This window comes from Arvicanthis niloticus, chromosome 25 (genome assembly GCF_011762505.2).
Source record: "Arvicanthis niloticus isolate mArvNil1 chromosome 25, mArvNil1.pat.X, whole genome shotgun sequence".
Lineage (NCBI taxonomy): Eukaryota > Metazoa > Chordata > Mammalia > Rodentia > Muridae > Arvicanthis > Arvicanthis niloticus.
The window spans coordinates 29,408,111-29,429,222 of NC_133433.1; the positions used below are offsets into that span (position 1 = coordinate 29,408,111).

The 21,112-nt window shown below is 43.0% G+C and overlaps 1 protein-coding gene and 1 long non-coding RNA gene across 4 annotated transcripts in view; one reads left to right on the top strand and one right to left on the bottom strand.

Annotated features, from left to right (window-relative positions):
• Nucleotides 1-368: 368 nt before the first annotated feature.
• Nucleotides 369-13,058, bottom strand: LOC143438598 (uncharacterized). Its single transcript, XR_013107332.1, has 3 exons — nucleotides 12,809-13,058; nucleotides 12,154-12,325; nucleotides 369-4,181 (listed from the first exon to the last, which is right to left on the bottom strand). It is a non-coding gene; the product is annotated as an uncharacterized LOC143438598 (long non-coding RNA).
• Nucleotides 13,059-13,189: 131 nt separating this feature from the next.
• Jph1 (junctophilin 1) overlaps nucleotides 13,190-21,112 on the top strand; it is an 81,153-nt gene continuing 73,230 nt past the window's right edge. For all 3 annotated transcript variants that reach the window (XM_076924292.1, XM_076924293.1, XM_076924294.1), the window contains exons 1-2: nucleotides 13,190-13,782; nucleotides 19,051-19,810. In XM_076924292.1, coding sequence (XP_076780407.1) covers nucleotides 13,404-13,782; nucleotides 19,051-19,810 — 1,139 coding nt within the window. In that variant the 5' untranslated portion in view covers nucleotides 13,190-13,403. The remainder of the gene's footprint in view (nucleotides 13,783-19,050; nucleotides 19,811-21,112) is intronic.

Here is a 21,112-nt window from a genome sequence, read left to right on the forward strand (position 1 = left end):
AAATAAGAGGTTTCTGGGGCTGGGAATGGAGAAAAGGGATAACATCTGAAATATAGATAAAGTATCCAATAATTAAAAAAAGAAAAACAAACAAACAAACAAAAAAACAGATAATGGCTGGCTATCGAATTCCACCAATTGAGACTTTTTTGCAGCAATTTAATTTAATATTACCCATATTACTGGATTCCTTATAATTGTCAAGTGTGGGGAAAAAACTCATGGGGGGGGGGGGGGGGAGTCTGGCCGTGGGGACAAAGTCGAGAGGGCCGGCAGCAGGGTCCTGGGCAGGCTTCCCACACTTGTGGAGGGTCCCACATTCACACAGCTGCCGTGGGAAAGCCAGTGGCTGCATAGGGGAGGTTCAGGGTTCCAAAGGCTGGGAACCTGTCAGCAGGCCCAGGAGTCACATGGAGTCCAGTTTTCCAAAGCTTTTATTGTTCATGTCGTGGTGAATGGGTGTAGATGATTCACCCTCCTCCCCAAAATCCAGGGGAGCTTGGCTTTTATATGGAGGAGGGAAAGGGGGAGTGGATAACTTAATTAGCTATGCCCCCCCTGGCCTTTAGATAACTCATTAATATTTATATCTCTGGAGGTGGAGACCTGTTAATCATGCCCTCTACCTGTGTCCTACGTGATTGATGTTGCAGGTTAAATGGAGTTACCTCATCCAAGGCCTGACAGTCAAGGACAAGGGACTGTGGAAGGGGCCCATGGAACTTTAAAACAATATCTTCATAAAATAAAAAAGGGGGCGGTATATTCCCAGACACCACTAATTTATTTAAACCATGCTCTTTTTATTTCAATTTAAAAAAAAATATTTGCATGACAAGGAACATTCTGCTGAGTGTCTATGGCACCCTACAACTAGGCATCCTTATGTCTAGGTGAAAAGAAAGGATCTACTTACTGGCATAAGGCATGATCATGACCAGGTATTTAATATGGGGAAGACAGCATGTTTGTGTTTTTATTGCAGGATGCTGAAGAATCCTGGTGGCTTCCAGAATGACAGGTAAGACATGCTGATGCCTAGATAAAGAATGATGCTGACCTGTGAGCTTGCTGAGTGCCCTGACAATGGTGACTGGGAAGCTGTATTGGACATATGTTCCTGATCCACTATTGCTTACCTATACCCCTGATGGGACAAGCTGCCTTGCCTCAAGATTTTAGACCTTGTGGAACAGAAAATCAAAAAGAGAAGTTATAATGACTCGTGTATTTTTCTTAAATATGACCAGATATTCACACTCAGTCATGTACTGGTCTAGAAATCAATCCAATATTGGAAATAACAGTCTTCATTTGGAAGGCCAGTTCTGAACATTTTCAGAGACATATTTGGAAGTTAGCTGCAGTTCCCTATGATGTTATGTTAGCAAGAGATAAAGTTGCTGCAGGATCTGGATTTCAAACAAGTGTTAGTACATGTGTTAAGGCTTTTTAAATTGTCATGTTAAAATTACTTTTGTTTCTTCTACAGTATTTAAAGTATGTTGCATTGATTATACACTTTCTTATTGTGTTAGTGTGTTGAAATCTGGCGTGCCAGTTACGGAAGTCTATCAACCAGCTTTTGTTTTAGTGCCCTGAGTATCACAGAACCTTGGTCTTCTGAAAAAAGCTTGCAAGTACTGGAAGAAGTGAGTCAGGCTTTAAGCAGAAGCAAGAGGGTAGTGGGCTTGATTATTGCTGGTAAAACAGCTTTAGTTACATTAACTGTTAGCACCAGTGCTTCTGCAATTGCTGTGACACAAGAAGTTAAAAGAGCTACTTTTGTTAATCATTTAGCAAAAACTGTTACTAATATGTTGAATATACAAGACGATTTAGATAGGCACTTGGGACAATGAATTGATGCTCTTTATCCTATTCAAATTATTGGAAGGAGGTTCAGAGTTTAAGAGTAAGGAGCCATCTAGAGTGTCATGCCAAATACCATTGGATCCATGTTAGTTCTACAATTTACAGTGGTAGTCATTATAATTAGGAAGAGGTTTAATGACACTTGCAGTGTATTTGGCATAATTCTAACACCTCTCTGGATGTTTTAACAATATATAGGGAACTTATGAATTTCAAGAATGCTGCTCTGCTGAGTGTTGATACAGTAGATACTGCAGATAAAATTACCCATGGCCTGAGGTCAGTATTTCTATTTTGGTCAAGCTTCAAGAATGACATATATAGCTTGATCACGATAGCCCTTTTTTTCCTGGAAATACTTTTATTCCTGCCCATCATATTAAAGCTTGTCTTTAACAACATCAACATGTTGGCAGCCAAAGTACATGACTTGAAGCTGAAAATGAACCCCCAGACAGTTATTAAATCAACAGGCTGGCAAGCCAAGGATGGGTAAGATTCTGCACAGAGCCTTACCAACCTAAGACAGAAGTACATTGCTTTGGATAATGCATAGTCCATGACGGGTAAGGAAATCATTCTTGGCAGAATGACCTAAGACAGGCTCCATCTTATTAATGAAATAAAAAAGAGGGAGAAGTAGAGAGCTTTTGGGATTGCTTGGCAAGAATCTGAAATGTTCCAAGGACAAGGAAATGGGCTTCAGGCAGGAATATGACATTAGGCTAGAACAAATAAGCAATTTTAGGCAGGAATCTAAATCTTAGGTTAGAACAAGGAAGTAGGCTTCAGAAATAAAAATGACTTTGAGCTAGGACAGGGAATTTGGCTCAGATATTTTCATCATCCTGATAAGCCCTTAGAACCAGTGATCATGGGAGTGTCCATGGAATGCTGTTTATTGCCTTGCTTGTTCTTTGACTATTTGTGTTTATTGTCTTGCTTGTTCTTTGACTATTTGCATCCATTGTATTGCTAGTTCCTTAAGCTAGAACTGACCTTAATACCTGCATATAATTAAAATAAAATAAAGGAAAAAGGAGAAAGGGTGATGGAATAGGGGATTTCTAGGGTAGGGAAATGGGGAAAGGGAATGGCATCTAAAATGTAAATAAATTATATATATAATTTAATTTATATAATTTATATATTTATATAAATATGTCATTTATATATGTTGTCATATATATGTCATATGTATGTGAAGATCTGAGTGGTACATGTCCATGACCAGAAGCTCTTACATTGCAAAGATCTCTTCACATCCAGAGCAACTCTCACCAAAGCTTTTAAAAGGGTGCTCAATGAAACAGCAGCAGCCCCTGACTCTTCAGTTGCTCTTGCAGTCAAAATGGTTTTCATCTTCTCTCTCCTTAGCTACCTCGTTAATACGTGTTGATGGCTTATCTAGTGGTTTCTGGAGTTAGACTCTTTGGAATCCTTACCCTTCTGTAACAAGGATTGCTGCATGTAAGTACCTATATGTACAAAGGGCTTAAAGCACCCTAATGAACCACTTAGGTTCTCACATATTCTTCTCTGTCCTCTTTATATAAAATCCCCCTCCTGCTCTTAAGAATGAACCATCCCAGTATGGTGACAGTTGCTTTATCATCTGACCTGAGGGCATAAGGCAATAGGGATTTCCAGGCAGCAGCCAGCATCTGAAGTTCAACAGTATTCTTCCTTTATCCTGTGATAATGATGCTTCCTCTTTGGGGAGCCCAAAGTTGCAGGGCTACATAGTAATTCAGAGGTAGATTTCTTGCTTATCATGTGTGAGAATAATTCCAAGAAACTCGCTGAATTTGACAGTAAGAAAAATACTGCTGCTTCCAACTCTCAGTTCCCATGTGTACACGTTGTTCTCATTAAGGATGACTCCAAAGTGTAGTCTTATCTAGTGTACATACAATATCCAAGAGGAATGGCACCTCTGCAGATTATTGCCATCAAGCTGAACTTTAGCTGTGAGTTCAGAAAACTGTTCCATCATTGGCTCTTCATAGATAATATATGTGATACTATAGTATATGATAAAGCCAGTGGACTCCACAATCAGGGATCATTCTAGAACCTCCTTCACTATGTAGTGGCCCCAGTTGAACATGTATGAAATTCCATGCCTGTGGATTAGCCATTCTGTAAACCCCTATAGAAAGTTGAGCAGAAAAGTCAGACTCACTCCTAGAATAATTGTCTATCCCAATCAGAATGAAATCATTCCTGCTTGCAGGCTGGAAGCAACCAGAGAAGTCAACTTGACACGAAGAAGGTGACTGTTCCCAGGGAGAGGGTCTCTGTAGCTGGCAAGACGAATAGAGAGAGTCATTACTAGCTAGACTGGCTGGGCCTGCTAAATTCATGGGCTCCTTGTTTCAGATCTCTCACAGCACATAAAGAAAGAGAACATTAACTGCCCTGGCCCTCGAGTCTACTTAAGATTTCAATGTCTGTCAAATGAAGAGCATCAGCGTTAGAGAAAAACAACAGCAGCAAATGAATGTCTTCAGAGTGTTTACACCCACATATCTATCATTCATCTCACATATCCCGGCTTTGTAATTCCCCAGCCTTGTAATTGCATCTTCCACTTGTTCTCCTTCAAGGTCCCTAACCACATGGCCAGGCTGTTGGCCACCTTTCAAAAACATAACATGTATTTGAACATTGTACCATTTTTCTATTCATATAAAACATACAGTGAGATCCACTGCTGTCACAGCGCAGCCCACTGGATCATTTTCTGTCTATATTTTCATGCTGTAATACATCTCCATTCATTTTCAGCTTCTCACATACACCAAGCCTATCTGTCCATCAAGGAAATGCAGCCTTCATTCCTTCTTACCTCACAGTATAAATCCTAATCTAGGCAGAAGAGAAGCTGGAGAAAGGACACAAGAACAACCCAGAGTGAGACATGGAGGTCTGGACAACTGGTCCTTCCTGCTTCTTGTGTCCTTTGGTCCTCTCAGCTTGATACTGGTTTTACTATATGAAACTTAGATTGCTTTGAGTCTGTAGAACTTTTTCATGGCGGGTTCAACAAGACTCCAATCATGATGGAAACTTCTGGAACAGTTGCACTAGGTCCTATGGTCAAATGCACATTCTCTATTAAGACTAAATAACTTACCAAGAGCAGTTTTTTTTAAAGATATTCTTTCCATTGCAGGTGATCTGGCCTTGCTTTAATCCCTACCCATCTACACTATGATAGACAGGGACTTGCCACTGTATCTATGTATGTTTTAACACCACCACTATGACCAACACCTTCAAATTTGAGTGAGCAAGTGACCTAAGAGGCAGAGCAGCTTAAATCATGAACTAAGCCCCAGGTTGCCTCTGGCAAGATTCTGTCCTTCCTGAGTCCTACACTGTTGTTACCATGTCGCTTTCCACTAAAACAGGAGCAGTACCAAGTGTGGATCCAAATCCCAAGAGGCTTGCCTGGTGCTCAGAGTGCTCTGTGTTAAGGAACACAAAAAGCACCAAGTTCTCATCTTTGTTGGAAGGATGTTGTTGGCAAAGCATGGTCTTCATATAAGCACTGTAGCAGATCAAGGGTCATGGCAGGTAGAGGCAGTCTGCTAGTGTGCTCCTCACTGTAGGTTCTCTTGAAGGGATATCTGAGCAATGAGCCACCAAGGCTATGACAGAATGTTCTGAAGTCTACCTGAGCTTTTAAAAGTAATGTAAACCATAAATAAGACCAAAAAAAAGCAATTTAAAGCAAAAGTAAGGATTTGCCAGAGAAAACAAAAATGCTGGAACCTGATGAAGATAGGAGGAGAAATGTAGGCTTTCTATCTGCCTGAAGAGCCCTATGTGAGCTTTGTGGTATACATGCTGAGGAGACAAATGGGGACACAGCACTTGATGAAGGTAAAACAGCCTCTTGTCACTTGGCTAGAGGAAAGTTTTCTCTATGTTTGCCCATTGTTCAGATCTCATCACAATGCTCTCTTCATTTATAATTTATATTTCTTTTACTGCCTAATAACTGATTTTTTTCTTTCCTTCAGCTTTGAGTCACTTAGCTTACTCCTAAGTTGTACTTTCCTAAATATTGTATGCCACCCTCCTTTAGCCAGCTGCTTTATGAAAAGGCATCATATCAATTTTCACTAATTTTAGTCTTAATGACAACACTCCTAAATATACTTCTCTAGTCCCTTACCATCCCTAGTTTGTGGCATTTCAAATTGGGAGCTGCCTTTCATGGGAACTAGCTCTAGATGACTCTACATGCTGTGTGAGAGATGAAGGCAAGGCAAGTCTTGTCCTCTCAGAGGCCAGGAAACTCCTTTCCCAGCAGGTCTCTTTCCTTTCCATCTCAGGCATGGATTCTTCCCATTCCTTGTTTGGTAGTGTGTCTGAGTTTCAGGAGTTCATTCCACTGCAGTGTCTGGAGGGCACTATATATACTATGTGATTCCCCAAAACAAGTTCAACCACACAGTTCTCTGAAATCATAAAATAGGTGGCTGTTGGTGGCTACTTGCAGGTCTTCACTGCATTTTCTTATATTGTTTTTCTTTGTATCTCCTGTTTCTTCAGAGTTATTTCCCAAAGACTTCACAATCCGAGTCTGAGCCATACACGCATCTCTGAATCTAAGGCAGACAGCACAAATGTTCATGCACATGTAGACATCTTATGTTCTGATTCAGGTCTAACTACCTGTTGATTTGCTTTTGTTGAAGGCAGGGTAGCCCTGTACTGTTCTGCTCTGGCCAGCTTACAACTTACCGTGTAAATTTCTGCCCTGGTCATTTCCGCAAGACTCAACTGTTGTTTTTATGCAACAAACTGTTTCTAAATTACACTTGGCCTCTCCTGCAGGACAGCCTGGTTGTACTAGCCAGCAAGTGTCCAGGATGTCCTGAAGCTTATAGGAATCCTCTAGCCTCTGTCAGGAATGTCTTTGTTACAGGTGTGCACCATCATACCCAGCTGTTGCTTCCGGTCTTCAGAATAGACCTGAGATTCACTCTGTGTCTTCTAGCTTCCTACTCTTAGTAAGAGTGTTGCTCGTTACCCTTTCTATCACTATCTTTTTCATTCCTAGAGCACTCCTGAAAGCCACTGTGAGCTTTGCTTTTGGACATAGATGCTATTAGGTAGGTCTCCATGTAGTTTACCCCATTAGAAAGAACAGGCAGAGGGCCCCAGGGACAAGTCATGGGAAGAAACCAAAGCATTGCCCGTGAGATTTACACGTGGCTCAGCTGGTGTTTTTACATAGGAACTAAGACTGTTTCTAAATTAGACTTAGCCTCCAGGGCAGGACTGCTAGATACTAGCCAACAAGTAGCCAGCAACTGCACTACAGTTCTGGCACCATGACTTTATAGGCTGGAACACAGCAACCATTCTAAAACTAAGAAGACCAGAAGTAAAATAGGGAATGACCTAGCTAAAGAGGTGGGAGAGGAAAGGAGAGAGACACAAGAAAGATGGTTTCCACAAAAGGTAAGGAGATGAGCTCTTACAACTACCAAGTTTGTAGCTGTCACTTGCAGAATAGGGGCTAAAGACAATGACATTTCATCTATGAAGCAAAAGGCTCCCAGCCGCTGGCTAGTTAACACTTCAATAAACTAGTGGGCTCACATAATAGAAATCAAGCGTTAAGAGAATCAGAGATGGACAGGTAAAGATTGAACTATAGTACACCCCAAGAAAGTCTTTAGTTCTGAGAATAGGCACAGAAGACTTGAGGAAAACAAACAAACAAACAAACAAACAAAGAAAAAACAAGATACGGAAGACACCAGAAGATCTATTCTTGCTAGGAGGAAGAAACTAGCACACATGGTGGGAATGAGTGACTGATGCCTTAGAGCAGGAAAGAATCTTTTTTCTGTGTGTCTAGGAGATGGGGTTTGAGGAGTAAGTCAGGCCCTCAAGGTGGGGGATAATGAGATTCTGGCCCTTCCTCTCTCTTTCCTTCCCAGCTACCATTGATCTCCTCCATCACATTTCCCTCTCCTACTATGTACTATTTCACTACAGGCACAAAAGCAAAAGGGCCAAGCAAGTGAGGCCCAAACCTAACAGAAAGCTAATATAGACACTAACTTTTAAAGACACATCACCTTTAAAGGTTCCTTGTTCAACTGAAGAGTGTTGAACATAACTAGAATGCTATGGCTGAGCTGGGCTGGAGGACAGTAACATACACATGGAGCTGGCCAGGAATGGATCTACCACCAGGCATAGGATCTCTGCATGAGGCTCACAACCAGTCTGTGGCAGCAATAATTAAATGCTATGACAGTGTCCACAAGGGGCTTCCAAGAACAAAGGTTAGAAAATGATGACTCAGGATTGAGGATGCACAGACAGATGTACTGAAATGAAAATTTCTGATTTCTCTAACAACTCAGTTTTGTCATGTGATGGTTTTTTTTTTTTTTTTTTTTTCTGGAAACTGTCTTATGAGATGACGTTTTGTGGAAGCAGACATGTGAGGGGATGTTTTGCTGAGAACAGACAGGTGTTTTTCTGGAAGTTGTCTTGTGAGAGGACATGTTTTACTGAAACAGACACTTGAGAGGGCGCATGTTTTAGAAAGAATATAAATATAATCCCACAGACGAGGCGACACTCTTGCATTGGTTCACCTTTCAATGCTTTGCTGGTCTTCACTGATCTTCGCTTGTGATTTTGTAGAGAGAAACGTGTCAAAGAACATCCTCGTGGGTATTCTGGCTGCTTCTTGCTGATTCCACTGACTCTTACTGATTAGTCAGAGCCTCAGGGTTTCCTCTGGATCAAGCTGCTATTGATTCCTGTTTGATGTTTTGGACTGCACTGCCGATATCCTGACAACAAATGGTAATGCCCCAAAGAATTATTACTTCACGGGCTCACAATCCACTTTGTCTATAAACCTTCTTTCCCTCCCTTGTGGGCTAGAAGGGAGGTGGAAGTGTTTAAGAACCCTTATTAAAGTAGGTTTTGAAAAATCAAAGCCTACAAGAAGCTACTGTGAAAGAGCACTGAGTGGCAGGGTAGTGAGGCAGAAATGATTACAAAGGCTACCAGGCAGACAGAACTCAAGGAGTTGAGACTTTGATAAGAGTCACCGGTTTCTTATGGGACAGTGGGAAATATGAAGAAATGCTGTCGCCGAGTAAAACCGTAAAGTTCCAATTATCAGAACTGGCCTGTATCTAGGTGAATGTTGTGTCTGAGGAAGTGAACTCTAAGATGAAAGCCCCAACACTACAAAAAGTAAAAGATACCCAGATGCTAAGGTGGTGTTGTATAAGACAAGGCACAGCGCACAGATGAGGAGTGGTTCAATAGCTACCATTCCTTTTAGAGCATAGGACAGTGACCTAAAGATGTTGACAAGAGTAGGTCCCTGAAGGCATGAGCAAATAGTTTGAATCTCAAAAGGAAGCACTACTGAAAAGGAGAAAAAAATTCACTTACTTTCAGGGTTTTTACCCTTATTATTACTCAGCTGCCTACTGTGTCCTGTTGTGTATTTCTGGGTTTTGTTGGCAGCTCAAGGATCTAAACCCAGAGCCGTGCAAGCATGCTGCCTCTGAGCTACCTTGGCTTTGGTGTATTTGCATGAATTGGGGATCTTCCATTCCAACATGAGTACAGCCATAACCAACTCCTCTAACTAACTCTAATTTGTTCTTCAAATTCTAGACAGTGGTATTGTAATTCATTTATCCAAACAAGAAATAAAACTCATCTCTATCACCCCTCCTTACTTCATACCCAGGCTGTTTCCTTCTCCCACCTGAAGACTTTCAAAGTACTCTCCAATAAAAGCAGTATTTAAAAAACTGAAGACGCGGTGTTGACACAAGCCTATAATGCACACACTTGAGGGTAGAATGGTAAGGCAGGAGAATTTAATGACCCAGGCCAAAGCACTCAATACACCAATACCCTCTTTCAAAGGAAAAATAAAGAAGGGTTGGGGATATGTTCAGAGGTAGAGTGCTTGCCCAGCATACACCACACCCTGGGTTCAATCAGTAGTATAGAAGAACAAGATTTAGAAAGCTTAGCACACGCTCTGATATGCAGTGATTGACCTAAGCAATTTGAAGAGCACTGACTTTGGAATTCTTCTGATTTCATGCTGTCTAAAAAACTTAGATCTCCTAATTTTTAAAAATTCATTTAAGCACAACTTAAATTTTATGAACACTCAACACAAATGAATCATTTGGATTTCTTGACTTTACAAATCAAGCTAATAATGTTCAATTTGAATTACTCACTTTAATTCTATATACTTCTCTATTCACTTTAATTCATGTTCCTGAAACAATAAACACTCATACTTCAGCTCTTTTGTCATCTATAAACTTCTTATTAAAACTCTCAGTAATTTTAATGAAATCAGATCACTAAACTAAAAAAATAATAACATCATTAAATTGTAAGCAAAACATCCTCACCACCATATGAACTGGACACACACTGCAGCAGCTTACTGTTTATTAGAAATGATTTTTTAGAAAAGAAAGTTGTAAGGGCTCCGTGAGCAGAGGAAAAGAAGCTGCTAAGAGTGGGAATTCTTGGCCCCTGGGCTTCACTGGCCTCCCCCATTCCACCTGTCACACCAACATTCACATTCTCTTCTTACTAATCCAGTCTTAAAGCTAAATTCAACTCCCCCTTATCCAGGGCAAAGGTTCAGAGAGAGAGAGGGAACATAAGGACATTACTAACCCTGACTCTAAAACTGCAACCATATTTCACTGCTAGGATCTGCTTGCTCTGCACCTCTTCCTCTGCCCTCCGTCTCCGACCACGGCCACCACGCTTCTGTCTTTATGTTTATATACAGAACTGTGGGGTGTGGAGGCATTTCTTTGTGGTGGCATGAGGAAAATGGAATCATGGCTCACGCCCTTAATTGGTTGAAAAAATTGTTCAGGAGACAGTAAAAGTTCCATACTAACTTCCTTCCATGGGAGTCAGTGGCAGTTAACTTAGGAGTAAGTTTTGTTGAAATTAAACAACTTATATCTAGTGCAAGGTTCTCAATTTTACTTAAGGTTCCTTCCAAGGAAGGTTAGGCAGAAGAGCAGACTAAAAAGTAAACAGCTGTGTGTTATCCTACACAAACCACCATACCCTGCCCAGATGGGTGCAGATTTACCATTATTTTCCCTGCACCATGAATGACTACGTAGCTATTGCAGAAGTCAGAAAATTGTGGGTGTCTAGTGTATTCCATGAATGTCCTCATTTTTGGAGAATTGGGGGAGAAAACAAAACTTAAAAAAAAAAAAAATGCTCTTAAAGGCCACTAGAAGTAGGTCCCAAACCAAAACCCAACAAAAACCAAAGCATAAATGCTTGTTCTGAGAAGAAAGCCAGTTAAAAGACAAAGAAGTATCAGTTTGAGCAACCCTACTTCTTTTCCCATCAAACCAAACCCTCAGAACAGGTGGGACTTGATCAAGCTGTGTGAGTCCCCAACGCTGGTGTTTCCTGTGACTGAGAAAAGGAGTTACAGCTCAGCTGCTAAGCCCTGGGTCCTCATTTTCCCAGTGGCCTAAATCAATCCCCAGTCCAGGATGGGATGCTGAGCAAGATGCCTAATTATTTCAGGCCACTAGGGTAAACACTATTCCTGGCACTCCACAAGCAGTAACATGGATGAGGGTTTCTCATTTTCTTTGGTGATTTGGCTCAGTGTAAACAGTTTTGTTTTGGTTGTTGTTTTGTTTTTTTCTTTTGGTCTTTTAGACAGATAGGCAAGAAAGTACATTTCCAGAGACAATTCTGCTCAGGAAAGACTCCTTTTCCCTCACTCTCCTTTTGACAGCTTGACCTTGCGTTTTCATCTGATTATCAACTACCTAGTGAGAGATCTAAGTGTCCACCTGTCATGCAGAAGCCTCTCAGCCTAGGGGCAGGAATGTATTCTCTGAGAGGCCTTCTGAGACCCTGGCTTGTGACCTGAGGAGAAGACTTCCTCCACTGGCATTGTGAAGGTGAGGAGAGACCACTGCCACTCGTAGAAGAGGCTGTAGTATGTGGCTCGACTATCCTGTTCCCAATTCTTGAACTTCATGGGTACTACCATTGAAATACACCAAGTCATTCCCTGTCACAGAAAGGGAAGGATATTTCCACTGAGAGAATGGTGAGAAGGTTTAGAGAGGTTTAGGTATCTGAAGTGGGTTCAACAAGGCAGTGCTGCTGCAGGATAGTGGGTCAGCTGACACCTGTTTTCTAGTTCATAGCTTCTTTGTCCCTGTAGAGGCGTGCTTTACTTACCCTTACGTACTCCTCCTTGAAGACTTGTTTACTTTCTTAAACAGTGGACACCAGTAGAGAGGTCCCAGGTGTGCATTCCAGGCACTCAAACAATATATACAGACTAAGCTTGTTTGGGTACACAGCTCCAGGCTGAAGAATTTCTGAAGTTGAGAACAGATGAGGGAACAGGCTGGAATGTAAAAGACAATGCTCTGTGCTCCTGCAAAGCCAGCTACAAAGCCCATCATTATTACAAATAAAACCCAAACAACTCATGCCATGCTCTTTCAAACTGCATTGCTCCCTCGCTCCCTCCCCTCCTCCTCCCCTTTCTCTCTCTCTCTCTCTCTCTCTCTCTCTCTCTCTCTCTCTCTCTCTCTCTCTCTCTCTCTCTCTCAGAATCTTCATGAAAAGAAATGCAAACACATGTGCCCTAAAATGGGTAGGTGTAAAAGAACATTCTGCACAATTATATCTAGGCTGCCACAGATTTATCACACGCAGACATATATTTGGAGCATATTAATTCATGATGACAGCTGCGCATGGCAAATCCAACAGAGCACGAGTTGGAATGCTGGACAAAAATGCAACTACAACCCCATGCAGACACGAACACACACACACACACAAACACACACGAGTTTTCACCCCATCACACACGTGGCCTCACTTGTAGAAGATTAAACACAATTGAAAAGCCCAGGTTCCAGCAGTGGAGAGCCTGCCCCCAACACCGGCAGCCGCACCTTCATCCACAGGCTTGACGGTCGCAGGTCTCAGAGTGCACTGGCCCTCCCAGACACAGCCCACGGGCGTGGACACACGTGTGCCCAGAGCTCGCGCGCCAAGCAGCCAGAGAGGAAGCGCGGCTCCCGGGGCTGGGGGCAGGGCCAGGCAGGCGGGCGCGTCGCGGGGCCGGGCCTGGGCGTCCAGGGAGGGGACTAAGGGCGGGCGCGGGGCGGTGCCCGGCTCACGTGGGCGGGTGGGAGCAGCTGAAGGTCCGCTCCGGAGACTAGGCTGTCCTCTCGCGCGCGGCGCTGGCCGGGGCGGCGGCGGTGGAGGAGCGAGAGAGGCGGCGGTGGCGGCGGCGAAAGAGGAGGGGAGGACGGGGGCGGCGTCGGACTGGAGCCGATCGGCGGTGCGAGCTGCCCCGGGTGCAGTCGTGAGCTCGCCCGCCCGGCCCCCACCCCCGATCTACACCCTGCGGTGCCCAGCTCTGCCCGCGTCCGTGCCCCCGCGGGGAGCGCGCCGGGGCTGCCCCCCGAATGACGGGCGGAAGGTTCGACTTCGACGATGGCGGCACCTACTGCGGCGGCTGGGAGGAGGGCAAGGCGCACGGGCATGGCATCTGCACGGGGCCCAAGGGTCAGGGCGAGTACTCTGGCTCCTGGTCACACGGCTTCGAGGTGGTTGGAGGCTACACCTGGCCCAGCGGCAACACCTACCAGGGCTACTGGGCGCAGGGCAAACGGCACGGGCTGGGGGTGGAGACGAAGGGCAAGTGGATGTACCGGGGGGAGTGGTCACATGGTTTCAAGGGGCGCTACGGGGTCCGGCAGAGCCTGTGCACCCCCGCCCGCTACGAGGGGACCTGGAGTAACGGGCTGCAAGACGGGTACGGCGTGGAGACCTACGGGGATGGAGGTGAGCGGCGCCGCGGACGTCTCTGCGGGCTGGCACGGTGGGCTCTTCCCGGGCTGCGGGGAAGTGGGGAGGACGCAAGGAGCAGGTGTCAGGAAACCCAGCAAAACACCTGGGAGTCTACCCTCCTTCTCACCCTCCTCCCCATCTCCGGGAGGACCGCTTGGGCGCGCGGCTAGGTTCTGAGTGTCTGCGGTTCCCCGGGAGGGCGGGGAGTCCATACCCGGGGAGTTAGGCATGCAGGTACCTGGCGGGAGCCAGAGCCACGCTGCCCCCGGGAGGGCTGGGCAGGAGAGAGGACGCTGTCACTTGAGCCTGTCACATTACGTTCCTGATTCATCCCTCTCAGGGCCAGGTTTGAAATCGCCACTCCTGTGGAGTTAGAGGGACGCCTTGGGCTGGGTGGCTGCCGGTCGGTGCTGACCGCCGCGCGGTTTGGTTTCACGTAGAGTCTCATATTTCGCTTCTGGTCCTCCAGTTAGCCTAAAGATAGAAGCCAGAACCCCATAAGTAGGATGTTGGGGAATTGGACCTTATTGAGGCTGTATTTTCTAGAGTCCTAGTTACAGGCAGCAGAGCGACCGCTCAAAGCAAGTGACATTCTTAATTTTCTCCCTAACTTTCACTTGGCTCCTTAAAGTACTCTTGAATCAGCAGAACTGTAATCTTTGCTGACCTGGAGATCTTGGAGAAATGCTTTAGGAAAAATCGACGGAGTTTCCATTAAAAATTGAAAAAAGTTAAAGAGTATGCTTTATCCTTAATATACATTAAGGGGTGTGGCCTAAACAGCAAGCCTGGGTGCGATTTAACAGTGTTTGCCTTACAATTTCTGTATATTATAGGAGTGGGTTCATTTTTTCTCACTAGAAAAGCATACATGAGTGAAACAGGGGTCAAAACTTGATTGATTAATTTCTTTAAAAACAAAGCTGGGAGAGACGAATAGAGCGTATGTTTGGGCAAAGTCTATTTTCTGATAATAAACATAGTCATATTTAATTGAAAAGGATTGTAGGAGGCGATGTCACCTTTTGGAATTAAGCCTCTTCAGAGTTGGAGGATATTAAAGGGATCCAATTAAAAGTTTCTGCAGCCCACTGAAATTCCGTTATGCTATTGCTTATATAAAAGCTTATACAATTTGTACACTTTACTTGCTCAGAACACTTGGGCTGTGTTTCAAATGCAAAACAGCAGAATGGTAGGATTTTTTTTTTTTTTTTTTTTGACATCATTTAGTCCTACAGTTTAAATAAGGATATGGTTCTCATGGAATAAAGAGGGGAGGGAGGTGTCTTAGTACTTTTCTAGGGGCTGAGCCCTGAGTGCCTTGGTAGTTTAACAGGGGGGCTTTACTGTTCAGAACCAGAATAAAATGCCTTGGTTGACAGCCTTACGAATATTGCTTCTGGATTTTACTGGAAGCCCTAGCTCTGATATAACAAACTGCTGTGTTTAACAACAGAAATTTTGTTGTTTTTTACTGTGATCATATTCTAGCTCTTATTTTAAAGACTATAAGATAGACTTATTTTATTATAATTTAATTACAACATAAACTTCCTTTAAAAGTTAAAACTCATTAAATGAAACCTGGTAATGTAAAGTATTTGTTATACTTAGTGATCAAAACAGAGAGAGCACAGTAAAACTGATGTGTCTGTGTTGTCTGCACAAGGCCAAATACATCTCCAAAAAGCTATGAATAATCTGCCTTCTGTTTTAAACCAACTTTGAAAATTTAAAAAGACAAAATTTGGCATCATCACAGCACTGTGGTTTTCTTTTTCTACCAGACAAACAAACAAAACCCTGGTGTGCTATAATCAAGAAAAAATGTTAAATTAAATGTGTAAGTTACTTTTGAATGCCTACTCTGTGCTGGTCAGTTTCCTGGATTTTCTCATGTTAGCACATTTTTTTCAGAAAATCCATAATTTAAAAAAATGGCCTAAACAGATCTATATTGATACAAGTTAATTCATTCAGAGGTTTTAGTACAAGTAGGAATACCAGTTTCTCTATTCCTGAGTTAGCTTAATTCTGCCTCTCTTCCCACGTATTTTTAGTGACAGTAGAGAAGGAATAATTCCATGTGAGAACTCTCACTTTATTTCACTAGAGATTTCTTTGTAAAGCGTCACTGAAATAGAAACTTGGATTATGCATCATATTCATGAAATCCAGGTCCAGATGTCCAGATTCTTTTGTGCGAATTCTGTTCTGTTATACGTTATTATAAAACTACATAAAGCTATGGAAGATATCTAGGAAGACCCACTGTGCTTTTGATGTATTTGAGACAAGGTCGCTGTAGCCCATGCTAGCTTTAAGCTGAGTGTGACACTGAACTATAAGCATTCTGCCTCTACCTTTCCAGGACCAGGTCTATGGACCAGGTGGGGATGGAATCTAAGGCTTCATTAATGCCAGAAAAGCACTCTACCAAGAGAGCTGCATCCTCAGTCCTAGCCATTGTTTTGTAAACTAGATTTATAGTTGCATATAGTCATTCCAAGAATAGACTCAAGTTTGGCACACAGTAGTTCAAATTTGACTAAAATTCACTTTGATCCAAAAGCTATTCTCAACAATATTGTACACTTAAGACGGCAGATCTAAAAGAAAAAACAACAACAAAACACCTTTGTTTGTGTGTTAAACATGCCCTGTGTGTCTTAGGAACAGAGAATAGGAAGTCACAACTCCTTTTGGACAAAAGAGCTCAGAGACCACCTGCTTCATAGAGAAATAGGTCTTGTTTTCTAGGTACCTTGACTATACCAAACCTCGTTAACATTTCAGACCAACTGCTTAGATTTTGAACAAACTGGTTTCTAGTGGTGCTGTGCATGTCCTGGAGAGATTCTCCCCAGTGCTGTGATATTATAACCACGCAGAAGGGAAGGTCACTGATACCTTTATTTCCTGCCCCTGTTCTATTTGTTAGTACCAAGGGTATTTAAACTTTCTAATCCTTGATGTTCTTTAAACACCCTGAGTGTCCAAGCAGTTTTGGGGAAAGTAAATCCAGGCTTGACTTTGGAGCTGTTCTTTGGAGGAAAGTGACCATTAATTTTCCATCATTGTTTATGATTTACTAAGATGGTATGGTTGTGTTTTAAAAGCATAACTACTTATGCCAAGTAGCATCTTTTACAACTTATTTTAGCAAAATCATTCTGTAGAAAAGTTAGAATGACAGGAATATGGCATTTTAACAAAACAAAATATCAAATACAGTGGTTCGTTTTAGTGTGTGTATAAGGTTATGTAACTTTTATTCTACTGTTTAGGGTTCATCTAGGAAAAGTCAAAGTTGAAAGTTTCTAATAATTCATTGGGTGTTTTTTCCTATAGTTGCAGCAGTGTTTAGAAATACCTATTATTCAGTAGAAAGCTTATTATCATGGGGAGGGGGGGGATTAAACAATGTCCAGCTGAGTAGCCCAGACTGACCTAAACACAGTAGTAGCCTTCTCTGCCTTAGCCTTCCCAGCACTAGAATTACAGGCATATACTTCCACACTCAGCTTCTGAAATATTTGTATATAACAATCTTACCCTATTTTAAGAGCTGTGCCCTACCCTCTTTAGAAATTTATAGGCATGAAGTTAAAACTCGAGGTCTACTCAGGATATAGCAGTCATGGTACAGACCCACTAGTATTTAATTGTTCCTCTGTTGTTGGTGCTTTATATGATGTAGACATGTCAGCATGAGAAGAAAGAGAAGGGGGTCTTGAAATTGACTTGGGGCAGTTCCTATTTATACAGTGACAAAAACACTGGGCAGGCATGGTGCTTTTAATCCCTGCATTCCTAAGGCAGGAGGACTGAGAGTTCCAGGACAGCCTGCACTACATACTAAGAACCATCTTCAGAAATAATAGTAGCCCACAGCATTATCTCATGTCCTATTAAGAATACATGTATCCCAGTCACTGGAAATCTGCAAAATAATGTAAAGTACAAAGTATAATTAAAAACAGAACAAGGTCAACACAGACTATAATTATGATTTATTTTCTTTGACATTGACAATTGTTAGGAATAACACCAAATTACATTTAAATTTTTTCCAGATAGCTGCTCTAGGGGCATACTAGGATGCAAAACTTGCCTTTAATTGAAGGTAATGGCCTCTACTTTGAAAATTCTGAGTTCCTTAGTTTAACCTTCATTGTTTCCAAAGAGCATTTAAAAACCTCTACCAGGTTGCTTTTTTTTTTTAAATCTATCTTGGTTATTAAGTAGAAGCCACTGAAACTATTTTAGGGGTTTATCTTATTCCTAAAAAGTATAATATTCATAGAAAAAGTGATCTGGGTCAACAGAATTTTAATGGACGCTGCCAAGTATTCCTCTGAGATTTGGAAATACTTCTTCCATCCTGTCAGTTCTTTAAAGCTCTTTAAATATCAACTTCAGACAGCCGGAGACCACAGAACACGTAAGCCATGAGTCTGAGACATTTGTCCTCTTTTGAAAGTAAACTCCTGCCCTCAGATACTTCCAGTATGGTGAGACTCAAAGCGTTGGCAGAGACTAGAGAGACGTATAAAGACAATGCCCAGGAGAAACCAGATTTAGCAAGTAATCTGGTACTCTGTACTGCCCCCATCTCTACTCCCACCCCCATCAATCCTCAGTATTCAACAGCTTGCCCTTGCCTAAGTAGGAAAAGCTAGGACAGCTTGTTGGACAACATGCCCCAAGTATTCTGATCACTGTCACTAATCTTAAACCTGGATGCTTCTTAGAATGTTGTACCTGGGCATAGACCTAAAAGCCATTTCTTCAGCTAAATATTTGAAACCATTTTTTCTGCTGTGGCACTGCCTTACTTTGGTGCTTTCAGGTGGCAAAAGATGATTTCTAATGATCACTCCTTTTGTATTAGAAAAAAAAAAAGTTCACAGCTCTGAGGGTATCGCTCACTGATGGAGCATTAGCCCATTGGGTATAAGGTCCTAGGTTTAATCCCCAGAGAAATACAAACCAAACAGTGGTTCCTATGCATGCCTGTGATTAATAAAACATTTTAAATTAAAAGCAGAAGTCAGGCTATTAGGAAAATTTATACATTAAAGCCATTAGAGTCAAATTCACCAGGTAGCCATTCAGAAGTGGTTAAAAAGCATCACTACAGTCGCCCAAAGAAGTGTGTTAAATTTGACTCTGGCCCTTCCTGCCCAGGGTACTGTACTCTCAGTATGCAAATGCGGTCCCTGAAGACTCACACTATGCTGATCTGCTTTCTTGAAGGTACCTACCAGGGCCAGTGGGCTGGAGGCATGCGGCATGGCTACGGTGTGCGCCAGAGTGTGCCCTATGGCATAGCTACGGTGATCCGCTCCCCACTGCGCACATCCCTGGCCTCCCTGCGCAGCGAGCAGAGCAATGGCAGCGTGCTGCATGAAGCTGCAGCCGCAGCTGCAGACAACCCGGCTGGCACAAGAGGTGGCTTCGTGCTCAACTTCCATGCGGACACAGAGCTGGGCAAGAAAAAGGGTGGCCTCTTCCGTCGGGGCTCCCTTCTTGGCAGCATGAAACTCCGCAAGTCCGAATCCAAGTCTTCCATCTCCAGCAAGCGCAGCTCGGTCCGCAGTGATGCAGCCATGAGCAGAATCAGTTCTAGCGATGCCAACTCCACCATCAGCTTCGGTGACGTCGACTGTGATTTTTGCCCCGTGGAAGATCATGTGGATGCCACTACCACGGAAACCTACATGGGCGAGTGGAAGAATGATAAGCGCAATGGCTTCGGCATCAGCGAACGCTCCAATGGCATGAAGTACGAAGGCGAGTGGGCCAATAACAAGAGGCATGGGTACGGCTGCACTGTGTTTCCTGATGGCTCCAAGGAAGAGGGAAAATACAAAAATAATATCCTGGTCCGTGGAATAAGGAAGCAGCTTATACCAATAAGAAATACAAAAACTAGGGAGAAGGTGGATAGAGCAATTGAAGGTGCACAAAGGGCGGCGGCCATGGCCAGAACCAAAGTGGAAATAGCAAACTCAAGGTATGTAAATACAGAGTGGGTAGTTTGACATAAGGTGGGGATGGAGGTTTTTCAAAACACTGCAGTTTTTGTCTATCTGCTGATGGCATCATGGAATAGGTTCCCAGTACACTTTGGGGGTAGGGGTGGGGTGGGGGACTTCAAGAGAAACCATTTTCAAAAACTGTTTAAGGCACATGGGGCACCTTTTGTCTTCTAAATTATGTCCCTAATATTTAACAACCTATTTTTAAAGGAGCCTCTGAAATACTCACTGCTTTGCGTATATTAAAAGAAAATATCCCTTTAAGTGCAAACATCCTTACAATATAGATTATATACCTTTATAATGATATTAAGTTGAACATATTTACAACTCTCCAAAAAAGATTATTCTAATCTATGGAATAAGAATTCTGTTCACTGATGCTTTCTAGGTGAAATCAGCTTTAAGAAAGAGACAAGGGGGTCTAGGCAAGACAAACACAGATAGTGACAAGACGCATGTTGAAAGCCAGAGTTCCTTCTCCGGAACAGACCAGGAGGCCACGGCTGTGAAGGATTGTCCCAGTCTGGGCAGGAAAGATTAGATCACTGGTGTATTAAAAGGAAGGGGCTGGAGAGAACTTGACGTGGACAGATGGGCTTCATACTGTGCCAAGGTTGGAAGAAAGTAGAGCAGTTGAGAGGAAGGCTGGCGTAAGCAGGAGAAAACGGTGGGTAGGAGATTGACAAAGAGATGCATATGGGCATGGGTGAGTTTTGTGTTTGCAGTTTCGCTCTAGAATCCAGGCTTGGCAGCTCGGCACAGGGGACTGAGCACCTTGTAGGGGTAGAGGTTTATTAAGGACAGGCACTGTCAGTTAGACAGGAAAGAAAGGGATGGTTTTGCTTGGAGGTTTTAGTTTTACAGGTTAAGACTGGCTATTGCTGTGTGTGGCTTCAGTCATAAATTTGGCATCGAATATTAAAAATCCTGTTTCTGCCTCAGTAATGTTCATCTGTCTTAGTATACCTTCCTCTGAAAGCACACACTATCAGCACATCTTCAGGGTCTTTATTGGTAGTACTGAGTATAATATTATGTGCTAATATTCAGGGAGTAACCTCACCCCTTTTGACTGGACCTTAGGAAAGTTACAGTGTTTGAACTTTCTTTAAGGATTTATTTATGTGTGTGTGCCTGCATGGGGTTATGTATGCCACTGTGGGTCCCCTCAAGGTCGGAAGAGGATTTCTGGTGCCCTGAAGCTGGAGCAATAAGCAGGTGTGAGCTACTGTGTGGGTGCTGGAAAACAAACTGTGGTCCTCTACCAGAGTAGC